The following is a 15,856-nucleotide window of genomic DNA, read 5'->3' on the forward strand; positions in this document are numbered from 1 at the left end:
ATGAGAAGAACGGGCAGCAGTCCCGCTTGCCAGGCACTCCAACCCGCAGCTGCCAACCGTCTCGGCGCTCCGAATCCGACGTCTCGTCCGAACACCATCGACGCGGCTCCAAGGACAAGAAGCTCGTCTCGTCCAACGGGACTCAAGTCCAGCAACCACCACCCCCGTCTCCACAGCAGCCGTGACGTCTGGGGCAGGGGGGCAGCCTGAGGGCGGCTAGGGGGAAGAGCAGCCGAAGGAAGCCCACTCCGCGCCCCTGGAAATAGCTGGCAGCCGCTCCAGATGGACAGGAGGAGCCAACGAACCTGGACGGATGGGTAAAAGGCCCTGCACCAGAGACGCAGGCAGGGGCGGGGCAGGGCAGGGCGGGGTGGGGGTTTGGTCCAAGTTTCAACAACTCTGTCTCACCCCACCCCCTGGGGCGGAAAGTCGCCATCTTGGGAGCGGCCCATACTGTGAACTTGTAAATAGTTAACAACAACAACAACAACAACAGAAAACAAATCTACAAAAGAACCGAAGGGAAAGGAAAGAACAAATTATGGAGACAAAAAGAAAGGATGGTGGACTGGAAAAAAAAGAAAAGAAAACAAACAGAGGGGGGAAGGAAGAGGAGGAGCAAACCGGGCAGGAGCCGGTGGGGTTTGGGGTGGGGGTTTAATCCTATCCTTTTGGTTGGGGGTGGGGGTGGGAGGGAAAGTGGGTGTCTTTATTTACTTGAGCCCTTTTCACAGACTCCCTCCTGATTTCTGTTTTGGTTCTTTCCACAAGACATTCTCTTTCTCCTGCTTTTCCTTCTGTGGCCTCAGAAATAGTACCCCCCCTCCCTCCCCGTATTCACAAGTTCATGGCGACAGTGACTAAAATCAGGAGACAGAACTAGTAGCAGAATTTGGGTTGTTGGTTTGTTTGTTTTTTAACAATCAAGCGGAATATACATTTTATGAAATGGATAAATAAAATTGGTTGTCGCAGGAGAGAAAGTCAAAAAAGTTTCCCTTCTGTTTCAACTTCTCTTTTAGTTTTCCTGCTCTGAGAAACTTAATTAGGCTAAAGAAAGGAAAGCATTATCGCCAGTTGGCGTAAAGCTTAAATGTTCATTGTAAGAATGTTCAAAAACCAGAGTTTGAAAAATCCCCCCCCCCCAAATCTGAATTTTTGAATATATGCGATTTTGGGGGGGTGGATGGGTGTGGTTGTAACTATTAAAGCAGTTTACTGAGAACTTTGCAAATTTACACAAAGGAGCAATTTGAAAAATGCATTTAAAGCCAAAAATAACTCTGAAAGCTCTGACAATGTTAACAATCCATTTTTAACAAATTGCTACTTTTTTTAAAAAAAAAGGGTGTTTGCTCACCCACCAGGAATAGTCAACAACATTCCCAAATTACCATTCTTCCGTGTTTTTAAAATATAGCCAGTGCTTTGTTTCTAGAAAAATAGGTGCCAGTACTCAGCATGAGTTGTTATATTAAGTGCCACACTTTTTAACAATAACAAAAAGAGGCACTGGTACTGCATACCCCCGAGTACCCCCTGAAGAAGTCAGAGCATGGCTTACGGCACAATGTGACTGCTTGCATTTTCCATTCCCATCCCTAACTTTTTATTCCGACTAAGTGACAAAAGTATCAGACTTACGCAACCGCTCATTACAGTCACTGCTGGAAGGATATTCATGATTCCTTCACAGACAGCGCCGTATGAGAGCAGGATTCAGCAAGAGCTGCAGAGGAGAGAATGGGATAGGCAGCTGCACTGATTTTGTTAGCTTAAAAAACAAACACTACCAGAAAGCCTTCAGTTTCCAACATTAGAAATATCATGGCTCGAAATAGAAAAAGGTGTCTAGAACAAACCAGGATCAGATTTGAATAGATGTCTCTCATTCCTTTCAAATACATGGTCTTGTTTTATGCAGGAAATTTTATCAAAGCCATTTGGGCTACTCCTGTGTTTCTAAAAAGAAAAAAAGAGGGGCACAGATGAGTAAAGAATACCCTCTACTATCTCTTCCTGCTTTGCTTATCGTCCTACATTAGGCCCCCCTTTCAGTATTTTCAAAAGCTCATCTATTGGTCTGCAAAATTTCCAAGGATATAATTGAGGCCTAGCTTCTGTCTCGTGTAATTTTAGCAACCCCGCCAGAACTCCGGGTGGGTACATGACTCCCCTCCCGTGTCCCCGCTCTCCCCGCTCCTTTTTCCCTAAAGCTGGGCACCCATATGCACAAGGCACTATGAGGAGGGGGAGAGACGGAGGGGGGAGGCTTTCAGAACATGCTGCGGTCTTGACAGAAGGCAGAGGGACCTCAGAGTCACCAGGCCGAGGACCTTAATGGAGGCATACGGGCGTCAACTGGAGTGGCGTCAAGAGGCAGGATTCCTTTCTGGACCATGAGTGGCATTCGCAAGAGTGCGGAGGGTGGGAGCTGCAACATTGGGAGCCAATGGGCATCCATCGATATGGGGAAGGGAGTCCAGGTTGGGTGACAGTGCAATAGGGTGGTGATGGTGGATTTTGAAAAAAGCAGTCCTGCTCCTATCCATTCCTCCTCCATCCCCCCCCCCCCCTGCTCTGGGCGGCTCTCTCCTCTCAGCTGGGGGAGGGGGGAATGTGGGTGATGGCGCATGCGGGCGTGCAAATGGGCAGGAGACAACTATGTAACCTCCCCCCGCCACCCTCCTCCCTGTGTCTGCCCATCCTCTCTCCTTTTGTGAACCCAACCTCATCTCTCGCGCACACACAACAACCCCACAGCCCATCTTCTCCCCACCCTTCTCTCTGGCTGTTCAACACCCCACCCCCACCCAAGCCTTTCATCTCTGGGGGGTCTAATTATTGCTCAGAAAAAAAAAAATACAAACAGTCACTCAAATGTTTCCCTTGCTGCTGAGACTTACCACGTGTTATTTCTGCCCAAGCTTCCGGGGGATTGCGGCCCTTTTGGCTTCCAGCTGGAAGGTGATGAGGTGGGGTTGTGAGAGGGATGAGAAAGAGATCCATTGTTGTTTTTTAGGGGTGATGGCTCTGGTTAGGTCAAGGGTGCATCTTCACAGGGCTTTCACATGTGCAATAATACTGGATGGTGCAAGGGTAAGGTGGCCTTTGCACACAAACATATCCCCTAAAAGGGAGGTTAAGAGTTGACGAAACACCAAACATTTACATCACATGGCTTCCCTTCAAAGAATCCTGGGGGCTATAGTTTACCCCCCTCAGCTGCTGTTCCTAGCACCCATAACTACAGTTCCCAGGATTCTTTGGGGCAAGTCATGTGCTTTAAAGGAATGATGTGTAATCAGCCGAAGCCGTCTCTGGGGCCATCAGCAGGTGGGGACCTATTCAAATCAGATGAGTTTCCACACTGGCTGTTTACGCATTGGCATGGAGATGCTGGTTGTGTAAACAGAGACTGTGGCTCCTGGAAATTATGCCTGCCGTGTGTTTTGTGAGTGGGCTCAGGACTCTGGGGGTATGCGAGTCTGGGATGAGAGCTCTGCATAAATGAGAGCATGCTGGTTGTGCGAATAAATGTGGACAGAAGTGTGGCTGGTGGGGAACACGAGGATAGGTGTTGTCCATATGGCAGAGAAGGCATGCTTAGTGCACAGTATGCCAAAAAGTGGCTATATGGTGGTCAGTGTGTGTGAACCTGCGTGCAAGCAGGGGTGGGAGAGAGAGGGGAGCACCTGATTCATGTGTTATTGCAAAGTGGCAGGGGGTGCTTCCATGTGGCTCTAGTAACATGCAAGTAAAGGAGCCCCCTGGCTATGCAAAGGTTCTCAGGGAAGGGCAATGCTAGCACAGGAAGCAACACGGAAAGAAAACATCAGAAAGAGTTCCCAGAGCAAACGGGCTTTGTGTATCCCATGTGTGGGTATAGCAGGGGTGGGATTGCTGAATGACTTCTCTCTGTCCATTGGGCCATGCTGACTGAAGCCAATAGGAGGGGCCAGCAGACTGGGTGCTGCCCGTGCAGCTGGACCATGGTGCATGAGAGAAAATGGGAATGTAGGGGCACGTGTATATGAGAAAATGGCAATTTTGCACTTTTCCAACTCCCCTTGGATTTTGAGCTGCTTCCCAATGAAATACAAGTCTTCTCTTCCATGGTGGCACATCTTGAGTACAAGAATCTGCTTTGTGTCTTTAGATCAAATCTAGAAATCCTACCCTTTCAGCCCCAAGTCCCATAAGCCTTCTGAGGAATCTTGCCAGTGGTCTTCAGCTCATTTAAACACAGCACATAAATTGGCTGGAATTGTATCAAGCCAGCTCTGATTTTAGGGCAAATAAATAAGCTCTTCCACAGCTAGCTACCCAGAACTTCCACTTTATTAACTGTCCTTTCTTAGGAAAGGAAAGAAATTAGACTGGAGGTTCAGTTTGTAGCTATAAAGTAGGAATAATGTTTACTTTAACCTCAAGGCAGGAGTCTAGCAAGGGATAAAGAAGAATAGTTTTTTTGCTTTTGTTTAAAAAGAGTTTCTCACATTAGGTTAGAGGGACCTACTTTTCCAGTTGTGGAAGAATGGATTGGGCAAAGCCCCATTGGGAACATAAAAAAGGAAGACAAGACTTCAGTATTCATCTGTATAATAGGATAATACAACACCTTTCCTAACAGGAGAGCAAAGGTGCCTACTTTTCCATCAGAGGAAGGACACACATAGTTGTTGATACTGCCAGAGCATGATGAAAAAGAACTTGGATCCATGCACATGGGTGACTGGAGAGGTGTGTGAGAGCTTTAAGGAGCTGGACCTAGTCTTTGTGGCACAATATCTTATCCACCCACCCAACAGCTTCAGAAACGAACAATTCATCTGTGTGTGTGTAGAGGCTGTGGTTGAAAGACACAACCGCCGTGTCGGGATACTGTTTAAACTGGTGTAAGAATATGTGCCTAAGCAACTCACACAATTTGACCAGACCGTTGACTGTGGCAGCAAGATTCGTTGCACCAAAGCAGGCTGTGGAGGAGGTGGTTGGGTTTTTTTTGGTCTCGCTGTCTTCCCCTCCCATATATTACTGTGGAGGGAAGCATAGGAGAGAATGGCTCCTCACAGCCGTCTGTGCTGCAAAGAGTTACTAGGCCCATCCACGCGACAGAGAAAGCAAGGCCCAGGCACATCAGCCAATGGCGGGTGCTGATGTGAGCGTCACACAAAGATGGGCCTAGAACCCTTCTAGATCACTATGGTTTTCACACACAGCGGTGTGGATATGGGTAAGATGAAGAACTGGCAGTGGCGGGGATTCTGCAGCCACCAGTGGGGGGACGCTAACAGAAAATAAAACAAGACACTTTTAAAATACTGTTTTGCAGAGATGGTTGGTGGGTCCTTTTGCGAGGGGAGGCGAAGAGCTGCCCCTACTCAGCAGAAGGCGGTGGCTAAATGTTACGAAGAGCACCGAGGAGATTTGTCTGAGATGAGTGACAAGTCAGGGAGACTCTCCAAAATGGCCAAAAAAACCCGACTGTAGGCCGTCCCACAAGGGAGTCCCACACCCCAGCAGAAAAGCTGGGATCTACTTCACTCGCCATCAGAGGACATGGCGGGGCATGATCCGGTCCACTGGAAAAGGATTCCAACTCTGTTTCGCAGAGACCCCTTCTTCCCCCCATGTCCATAGGAGGTATCAGAGAGGGAGAGTCTGCGTTGACGCCTGCATGTCTTGAGCTGCTTGGTCCGCCCGCTGGTGATAGACGTGAACTGAGCAGGTCCCCATGTGCCAGAAATCCACTGCAAAGAGCCCAAAGAGGAGGAAGAGGACCATGGCCAGGGCCCATTCGCAGTAGGCCGACTCAGAATCCAGCTTCAGGAAAAAGAGCACAATCGCTGGGATTAAAGGAGTCAAGGAGAAAGCAGCCAGAGACGGTGCATCTGTTATTCCCAAAAGAGATATAGGTTGCACACCCCCCCCCCATGCATTTAAAGCGCATAGCTTCCTCCACAGAATCCTAGGAACAGTAGTTTACCCTTCACAGAGCCACAGTTCCCAACACCCTTAAACTACAGTTCCCAGGTCTTTTATTATTATTATTAAGGGGTAGAATGTGCTTTAAATGCACGGTGTATATGCAGCCTTAGGTAAGACTGAGGAGAGGCCAGACCTAGTTCCACTTTGTTTTGGATGTGGGGCAGGACAAGATGCATTTGGTAGGCCGCAGCCTCCTTAACGGCCACTGTTACCAGCTCGACAGGGAAAACTGGCAAGCAAGCAGTGACAACAGCAGGAGATGTTGCTGCTTGTCATTTGCCCGCCCCCCTTGGGCCAGTGGGTGGGTGAGCAAACAGAGCTAGCAAACTGCTGCCAGTGATGTCTGCTCTGTCCCCTCATGCCAGGCTAAGGGCATTTGCCTGACCATGCCAACTCCTGGCAATGGCCTCAGAAAAGTCCCAGGTTCTGGGCTGCCTGGGCTCCTAATGAATACTAAGAACATTTTTTAAAGAAACTTTTCGGGACCACTTGAAGCCAGTCCCTAAGGATATGAGTGAATGAGTTTCCAGTTCGGTATAGCACATCAAAGAAAACCCAATTGAAGCTAAACTGTGAAACTGTGCCCTTCAACTCCCAAACACACTACCTATCAACTAACCCCAAGCTGCTTCATGTTGATAATAATGCAGATAATACCTGTCTCTTCCCTTAGAACACAGGAAGTTGCCTTATTCTGAGTCAGACCGATGGTCCATCCAGGTCAGTATTGTCTACACAGTCTGGCAGCATCTCTCCAGGATTTTAGACAGGGAATCTCTCCCAGCCCTACCTGGAGATGCTGAGAGACTTGAACCTGGGACCTTTTGCATGCAAAGCAGATGCTCTGCCCCTGATCTATGGATCCTTATAAAAGCCCTCCGCGTACTCTGCAATTTCCCCTCCTGCATCTTTAAAGACAACGCTCTAGTTCAGGATACTGGCAATGAGAAAGGCAGAACCACAAAAGCTGAGGGAGAATCTGAGGGGCCCGATCCACCATCCTCCGTGCCTCGGCTTCACTCGGTTGGTCAGGAATGTTTGGACCCAGAAATAAAGGATGCCCACCACAAAAGCCAGGAAGGCCCCAACTAAATGGGTTTCTATCTGGTTTTTTTCCTGTTGGGTGAAAGAGAACAGAGAAAATCAACAGAGAAAATCCCACCCCACCAAGGCCATTTCATGTTCTAGTTCGTCGAAATCCTTTTCATTGAAATTCACAAGCCCCAATTTTAAGACAAACCACGTCCCCATCGCCTTTTTAAAGTGTGTAGAGATGTGCAGGAAACATCCTAGACCCCCTCCCCCAAATACCCCACAATCTTCTGCATCCCCAGCAATGGTGAGATGGGTGGGCCTCTCCTGACTACCCCTGTTATTTGAGGACCATCCCTACTGAGACCTCCTCCTCTTCATTTTTGGTAAGGCTTGTCAACCCCCCTCCCCATCTGCAGCTTCTTACCTGGAAATTGCCCACAATAGACGACCCGAGGGCACAGAGTAGGCCGAAAATGAGCCCAACTAGATTTAAACGGGAACGACAGCCATAATCCCGCACCTGTTGGTATTTCAGAAAGCAGATCACCGCGCCTGGAAGAGATGTCAGTTATTGAGGCTGATATAGATCCATCCTTTCATTTGCTGTCCCAGAGCCACCACGTGGTCCATACATGTCACTGAGAGGCAGACTCTAAAGTAGAAGACAGCCTTTCCCTCCATAAATTTGCCTAATATTCTTTTAAAGCCATTCAAACTGGTGTCCTATTATTACATACTGCGGTAGCAAATTTCATATTTCAACTATGTGCTGGGAGAGAAGTCACCTTATTTTCTTTCATCTGCCCTGAATCCTGAAAAACCCTTTGGGGTCTTATATTATGAGAGAGGGAAGAAAGCCCCTCTCAATCCACTTTTTCCAATGATAATAATTCTGTACACCTGTATCATATCCCCCATGCTTGCCTTTCTTTCTAGACTAAAAATTCTCAACCTTTCCTCATGATTCAGTTGCTCCAATCCCACCGTTATTTCGATCGTAGAAGAAGAGGAGTTTGGATTTGATATCCCGCTTTATCACTACCCTAAGGAGTCTCAAAGCGGCTAACATTCTCCTTTCCCTTCCTCCCCCACAACAAACACTCTGTGAGGTGAGTGGGGCTGAGAGACTTCAGAGAAGTGTGACTGGCCCAAGGTCACCCAGCAGCTGCATGTGGAGGAGCGGAGAGGTGAACCCGGTTCACTAGATTACGAGACTACCGCTCTTAACCACTACACCACACCTGGCTCCTTTGCCAGGACTACAATATCCTGTTTAAGGTGCATCTTCCGAAGTGTCGTTGCAGCACAGATTTGTTTAAAGGGCTTACAGGCCTGGTGGTTTTCTTTTCAACTCCTTCCCCAATGAATCCCTAACATGGCATTTGTTCCCCTCCACACCTGCACCTGCTGCACCGAAACCATCCTAACTGGGCATCCTCCACAGACAGAAATATGGATAGTTATTGACCAGAGCTAAGAATTAAAATGGGAGAGGAATGAACCTCAGGCTCAGGGGACAAACGTGACCCTCCTCATCTCTTTATCTGACTCTCAATAGTCTCCTCAGGCCACACTCCCTCCCCAGCCCCTCACAGGCTTGGCTTTGCATCTTCCTTGACTGCTTTTGCTAGGAGGCATCCTTGCACTCAGACAATGCCTCTTGGATGGAGCATAGAGAGGCGTGTGTGTGTGAATCTCTGTAGAAACCAGCCTACTGTACCAAAGGTAAAATTTGCATTAGTTGCTCCACCCACTTTTGCACATGGCCCCACCCACCACTGGCAAGTGGCCCCTGGAAGGTTGCCCAGAAAGGCATGTGGCCCTTGACCAGGAAAATGTTCCCTGCCCCTGAACTAAAAGGTGAGGGCTATCCCTGATTAAATATGGACCACTGAAAGCACATGGTAGCAAAAGGAAAGAGACCAAGAGAGATGGGGCTTACCTAGAAAAGCTCCTAGATTAAGAACTTGACCAAAGACACAGCTCTGGGGTGGGGAGGAGCCACATGTGCTGGAGGAAGACAAGGGGGGGGGGATTCATACAGATTGAAGCTGAGTTTAGAAGTTGGCCCCTTAGACTCCCCCCATCCCATCCATAGAAGCAATTCAGTACACAGAAACAGCCCTAGTTCATTGGTCCTCCTCAGCTAGTGTAGTGGAACCTACTCCTGGATTGCAGCCTCATCCAAGGTGGGTCACAGTGCAGCTGCACCGCTACCATCCATATATAGGGTAGAGTATAAAATAAAAGCAAGAAATTGGTCTCCAAATGTGTGTTTGGGGTAAAGGGGAGTCCTGGGGCTGAAAATGATGCACACCGATTGCTGGGTAGTCTAGTTAGGCCTGGATGGGGAATAGTCCGTCCTTCTCCTCTAGGCTGGTCCAGGCCCTCTTGCTGCCTGAAGTGAAGGACACAGTGGCACATCGTCCCCATCACACACCCCAAAGCCATTTTGGATGATGGGTCTGATGGAAGTCGTAGACCAGAAGATCTGGAGAACGTCAGGTTGGGCCACCTGTTCCACAAGGTTTGAGGCTGTCACTCAAAAGGGTTCTCATCAATACAGAGAATAACTTGACTTCCTGAAAAGAAGGAAGCTAGAGGGGGGGGGTGGAAGACTTTCTCAGAAACCCAGTCAAGCCATACCTGATATATGGAAAAGCTTCTGTGATGTTTACAGATCCATTTGCAACAGCCATGGCATACCTGAAAAGGAGGTGGGGTGGAATCTCATTAATTGGATGGAGTTGCCGAACTAACGCTTGTTTTTCAAATTCTTCTCAATAAGTTTAAAGTATACTCTGTCACACACTTAGTCCCTGTTTTTTTATTTTTGAATAATATTATATCACTACACTTTGTAGCCAATACTGTTCTTCATCAAACAAACTTGCCTGTCAAGAAAAAAAGAAGAAACGTGGGGGGGGGGGAGCGGGGAAATGACATATGAAGGAGAAAAGGGGCAGGAAAACAACAACAAATCTCTAAAGTACTGTACAGTGAATAGATTAAAAGGGAAAATATAAACATGTACATTGTCATTCCAAACATGTAAAAACAAAGCCCACCTCTCAATAAATTTTCTTCCTTTATTATTATGTATTGCATTTCTCTACTATAACTGATTGGCTAGGAAAACCTGGCAAACTATCTTGATGATAAAAGTTACACACTTGCTCACTCCACACACACACTCACACACTGTGCCTCCAGGCTGTCTCTGCTTTAAGGTGGGATTTCATTCAAAGTGGCAAATTTCAGTCGCGCAATTATAGTCGCACAACAAACCTGCTCCACTACCCCCCAAAGATGGGCCTTTTTGCAATAAGGAAAGTGGGTGAGGACACTTCCTTTGACACAACATCATCTAACCTCCAAATGAGTGCTTGTTAAATAGCCAACATCATCTCATCTCCCTGCAAACAAATCAGAGCGAACGCCCAATTCACCTGAAAGTGCCCCAGAGTTCATGGGGCAGTTTCCTTGCAAAGAGAGAATCCTGGAGGCTTGTGGGTGGTTGCTGTTTTAGTGTGCAAAACAGAGGGAGAGAGACAGCTACAGAGCTAGCCTCCAAGCACCTGGGAGTAGAGGGAAGCAGTAGACCTGGCAGTGCCTTGTTAGAAATTAAAGGCTAACTACACCTAACTACACCTCTGCACATTTTGTCCTGTGGCACAAAGTACAAGTGCTGCCAAATCAATGGCTACTAGCCATGGCAGCTCTGCTCTGTCTCTGTGGCCAGAGGCGGTAATGCTTCTGAATACCAGCTGCTGGAAGGCACAGGAGGGGAGAGGGCTCTTGTGCTCAGCTCCTGCTAGATGCCCTGCTTCCCATGGGCATCTGCTTGGCCCCTGGGAAAACAGGATGTTGGACTAAATGGACCCCTGGCTCGTCATATGCTGTTAGCAACACCTGCACACCAGATGAAACTGAGCCAGCTAACCTAGTTGGCAGGCATTTGTTACGATTACAGGACTTTAAAAACAGCAGCACCACAGCGGTCCAGAGCCTTTGCATATGGTGACCAAGCTGGCTCACGACAGGTTAGCGAGCTAGGTGTGTGTGTGTCACTGTATGGTTGCCAGCTAGCAAAAGAAGAGGAAAGAGAAAGCCCTTGTCCCTTTAAAATAGGTATTTGGCGTGCAGATCTCAGCAAGCGAAGCGCCTTTGCAATCCGCTGCCAATTGCTGCAGATCAAAATGCTGTTAAAGGGGTCAGTTCCACGTTGGCACCCTGCTCTGTTTGAACAAAGTCCCCTTTTCCACTAGGAATTTGACCTGCAGGCAGCGGAAAACTTTGCTGGGTTGTAATTATCTCGTATTGCAAAAAAGAACACAAGAAAACTGTCTTGCGTCAGGCCCAACTATTTATATGTCATCCGTATTAGATACTATGACTGATGGCCAATCTCCAGGATCTCAAAAAGAGGCCGTTTCTATCACCTGTGACCTGATCCTTTCACCTGGACCCGCCAGCAATGGAACACTGAAGTTCCCAGGTTCAATCCCCGGTGTCTCCAGGTAGAGCTGGGAGAGATCCTCCATCGGAGACATTTAAGAAGCATTGTTAGTCACTGCAGACAATCCTGCACTGGATTATACTAAGGCAGCTTCAGATGTTCTACCATTGAGCCATTCTCTCCCTATACCAGACTGGAGTTGACATGATCCCATTTCCCAAAATCCAGCTCTATCACTGCCGGGCTTAAAGCAAGCACACAAATACACATACATACACACTCCCACATCCCACCCACTCCGCTTTGCTTATTGTTACTCACACAACCCAGAAGCCGACAATACCTCCTACAGCTAGGAGTACAGGAAGGAGAGCCCAGAGCCACATGGTGGCGGAAGACCTAAAGGCAAAAAATATAAGGAAACCATCAAGAACAGCCTGAGATTCTTGGGTTCTTTGGGAACCAGGTGGGTTAAAGCTGAAGGAAGCCTGGGGAGGAGACCAAATCCCTGGACTCTAGGGATCCATTGTGATTTGGTTGTCTTGAAAGAGCAGAAAGGCCAAATCCTAAAATTTCGGGGGTTTGGGAAGTAGGTTAGGTCACAGCAAGCCAGGATTCCTGGGTTCTCTGGCCAAGCCCTTGATAACTGGAAAACTCTGCTACGTCCAAGGGGCCTTATTGCTCCTCACTGCCTTGCTCTGCGCTGCAGGAATTAAAACAAACAACAACACTAGAAAGACTTCTGCTAATGGTATACTAATAAACTTCCCCCGCCACGCCCCTCCCTCAGCCACCACCCAGCAGGGCTGAGCTCCTGCCAGTAATCAAAGCAAAAGATTTTAAAGCAAAAGTCCATGGGAAGGTGGGGAAATGACCTGAAATCAGAGCAACACCCTAGCTACATCATCACTCGGAGACTGGCACCAACCTGGCTGCAAATTATACTGCAGAGCAGCAACCAGGGGCTTCCGAGCAGGGAGTTTGAGAATCAAGGTTTTTGGTTTCTGTTTCCCTTCAGAGTCTTCAGGAATATCAAGCGATTCCTTACCCAGAAATTATCCGCTAGCTGCGTCCTTTTTTCTCCGCTCAGGAACACGTCTTTCTCCCTAGCAGGTAGCAAGGTTAGTGTGCCAGCGCTCCTTCCAATAAACCTGCCCCAACTCCATCTCTGGGACGGGGCAAAGGGCACTGTGAGGGCGCTATCTGCCTGTGACTTTTGTCCCCAAGGCATGCCATTCTGCTGCCACACAGATGGCGCTTGGAGAAAGAGGGACCACTCTGCGGCGTGACGCAGTTTATCAGTGCAACGTGTGCTTTTCTAACGGACAACCACGGTTGCTGGATTCCTTACGAGGGATAGCTTCAGACTGGCATTTTTCGGCGTGGATCTCTTCGGCAGCATGCCAGTGACACAATAATAGTGCATCAATGGTGGGATAATACTGGACTGTCCACACACACACCGCTCCACTGTATCAGTTGTGATGCTCCATCAATGTCACCTGCAGAGGCGCTCTTGCACTATAGCGCCACAAAAGTGAGAGAATGGGAACTGCGGAACATTTGCATTGGGCTTGAAAGGCTGCAGGGTTTCAACAGGAAGTTATGGGATGCGGGCTGCTAGGAAGTGAAGCAGTACGCCCTCCCTGAAACTTCTGCAAGTGCAAGTATTATTGAAAGCAGTATCGTGCATAACCGCCATGCTGAACACACATTACCATGGATGCACAATAAAAAAAGGTAGTCAGGCAGGGAGAGGAAGGGAAAGGAGATCTGGGAGTACAGTAGTACCTTGGGTTAAGAACTTAATTTGTCCCGGAGATCCGTTCTTAACTTGAAACTGTTCTTAACCTGAGGTACCACTTTAGCTAATGGAGCCTCCCGCTGCCGCCGCACAATTTCTGTTCTCATCCTGAAGCAAAGTTCTTAACTCGAGGTACTATTTCTGGGTTAGCGGAGTCTGTAACCTGAAGCGTATGTAACCTGAGGTACCACTGTATAGGATTAGAGGAGTGAATTTGTGGGAACCAGGAGGGAAGACTGCTGGGTTATGGCGAGGTTACCAGGAGCAGGAATAGGTCAGCATATCCAGAGTAACATTCTGGAAGTGGTGTCTTGAAATTAGAGAAGAGAGGAGCATCACGTTCTGTACCTCTGGCAGTAAAAAGTTTTGGGATGTACCTATTGCTGCAGCAGCAGCATAAGTTCTGCTGCCACCAACGCAGCTGTGTCTAATATTAGTCTGCCGGCTGCAAGGTAAGTTCACCTGTTGCCGATGTAGCTTACCTGAGGTGCGAGAAGTTCTTTGGCAAGTTTCTAGGGACCTTGACCTGATGAAACTGGAAGAGGGCTCGTGGAAGTCCTTGGCAGGCTGTCCAGGGCACGCAGGTATCGCAAGGCATTTTATGACCTGAGGATGAAAAGGAAAAGTTGCCAGTTGCCCTATTTATAACCTGCTGCCGCTGCACTGCTGCCACATGATTTCTGTTCTCATCCTGAAGCAAAGTTCTTAACCCAAGGTACTATTTCTGGGTTAGTGGAGTCTGTAACCTGAAGTGTCTGTAACCTGAAGCGTCTGTAACTCGAGGTACCACTGTACTTACATTTGCTTTGCACTTTCTAGGCACAAGTCTGGACTTTCCAGATCCGTATCCTGGTTTGTTGTTGTTGTCCTGACGCTTTAACCCAGGAATATCCACATTTTACTGCTGAATGGCTGTCCGCAGGAAACCCATATGGCTAGATGCGATTCCTCCAGCACTGGGATTCATGTGTGGGAGAGTTGCTCATGTCCCGCCCACATGACTCTCGTAGGCATCTGATTGGCCACCATGAAAGCAGGACGCTCGGCTTGGGCCCCATTTACACCACACATTTAAAGCACCATGATACCACTTTAAATAGTCATGGCTTCCTCCCCCAAAGCATCCTGGGAAATAAATTTTGTTAAGGGTGCTGCTGAGAGTTGTTAGGAGACCCTTGTTCCCCATACAGAGCTGTTACCGGAAAAATCCGAGGACTCCCTTGGACAAAAAGTAAAGACACCAGCCAGAGTAAATTGGAGCAAATCAGCAGCCTGTAGGCTTGGCCTTTATTGAACTGTTGCAGGGTGTTGCCCTCACTTGCAGGAGATAGGACAGACACAGAAAAATGGTGTGCAAGACCTTATAAAAACTTTTGAAATTCCCATCCTGTAGGTCAAGCCCACCCCCAGAAACATCATGCATACATTACAGAAAGGAGGGGTTGAGGGAGGAGTTGTGGTGGTAACCTGAGTGTCCTGTCACCTGGCTGGTTCCCTTCTCCTCCTCCCCATGAGTCATTTTCTGAAGACAAAAGGTAGTCGCAGTTTCCTGCCCCCTGAGGGAAGATCTGATCATTGTCCTTTGTTCCAGTCCATGCTGAATCCACTCCCATATGCAAGTTCTTTGTGATCTTGATTGTCTTCTGTCTGGGATCATCAGGGTTGGCATAGCAACTGGGCAGGGCTCCTGTGGATGTGCTGGTATGGTGAAGGGATTATGGTGCCCTGTATCAAACCTTCCCCATTTTGTAGTCTTTCCTTCATGGAGTAAAATAAAAGTGGAACAGTGCAAATCCGATGTATGGTTGATTTCCTATGAATTTATAACAGAAGTGTAGCGTATGTAGCGTGTGAGTGTGTGTGAAGTTTGTACAAACTGAATGATGGGGGGGGGGGTTCCTGCTACAGAGCTACCATTCCCAGAGCCCCTGTAAATTGACTGATTAATTGACTGTTAAACCACTCTGAGAATGGAGGGACGACTAGCAGAGCCGGAACGTGAACAGCTACACAAAGGTAAGAGTTTCCTCCATTTCTCTGCTCACTTTTTGCCTGTCCTTCTGGGAAAGGCATTTACAAGACTGGGGCCTGAAAAAAGGTACTCCTGGAGTTGTGGAAATACTAAAAACTCAATGATGGCAGACAAAGCGAAGAAGGAAAGGACTGCAGTTTTCTCCCCGCCAGCCCCCAACTGAAAGTTTGAATGTTTAGCTCAAGGCAATAATAATTGTATAGATTGATTCCTCTGAAAGAAAGATAAGAGTTGGAGAGGCCTAACAGAGACACACAGCAGGGGAGGCTGCTTTTGCAAGGATCGATGCCGAGATGGAAGATGCGCCGAATGATTCTGTACGTGGGCATTTTTTGCTTTGTTGTCGGAGAAGGTGGGTAGATGAGTCACTGAGCAAATTGACAAAATTGCAAACATAGTTTCTGTTAACAGAAGCTGAGAGCGACAGAGACAAGAAGCTAAAGGCAACAAAGGAATCTGGATAACTCCACACCCCCCACCCCGGCCTTGCTATGTTTGTTTACTTATGGACGTTTCACCAATTGTAGCACAAAAG

The 15,856-nt window shown here is 48.0% G+C and overlaps 2 protein-coding genes across 13 annotated transcripts in view; one reads left to right on the top strand and one right to left on the bottom strand.

Moving 5' to 3' along the window:
* The window catches only part of BRSK1 (BR serine/threonine kinase 1), a 56,654-nt gene extending 53,769 nt beyond the window's left edge, over positions 1-2,885 (top strand). For all 10 annotated transcript variants that reach the window (XM_083411585.1, XM_083411583.1, XM_083411586.1 and 7 more), the window contains one exon: positions 1-2,885. In XM_083411585.1, coding sequence (XP_083267711.1) covers positions 1-185 — 185 coding nt within the window. In that variant the 3' untranslated portion in view covers positions 186-2,885.
* Positions 1,180-15,856, bottom strand: part of TMEM150B (transmembrane protein 150B) — a 23,526-nt gene continuing 8,849 nt past the window's right edge. The window contains exons 1-8 of one of the 3 annotated variants that reach the window (XM_083411661.1): positions 14,089-14,477; positions 13,772-13,895; positions 11,807-11,884; positions 9,673-9,732; positions 8,969-9,036; positions 7,451-7,578; positions 6,930-7,107; positions 1,180-5,849 (exon numbers count right to left, since the gene is read on the bottom strand). In XM_083411661.1, the coding sequence (XP_083267787.1) occupies positions 5,650-5,849; positions 6,930-7,107; positions 7,451-7,578; positions 8,969-9,036; positions 9,673-9,732; positions 11,807-11,884; positions 13,772-13,887 (828 nt within the window). In that variant the 5' untranslated portion in view covers positions 13,888-13,895; positions 14,089-14,477 and the 3' untranslated portion in view covers positions 1,180-5,649. Of the gene's footprint in view, positions 5,850-6,929; positions 7,108-7,450; positions 7,579-8,968; positions 9,037-9,672; positions 9,733-11,806; positions 11,885-12,533; positions 12,646-13,771; positions 13,896-14,088; positions 14,478-15,856 lie in introns of those variants that run through there. The other 2 variants (XM_083411662.1, XM_083411663.1) reach the window with 2 other exon arrangements.

The sequence above is a fragment of the Podarcis tiliguerta genome (assembly GCF_965153285.1).
Source record: "Podarcis tiliguerta genome assembly, chromosome: 13".
Taxonomy (NCBI): Eukaryota; Metazoa; Chordata; class Lepidosauria; order Squamata; family Lacertidae; genus Podarcis; species Podarcis tiliguerta.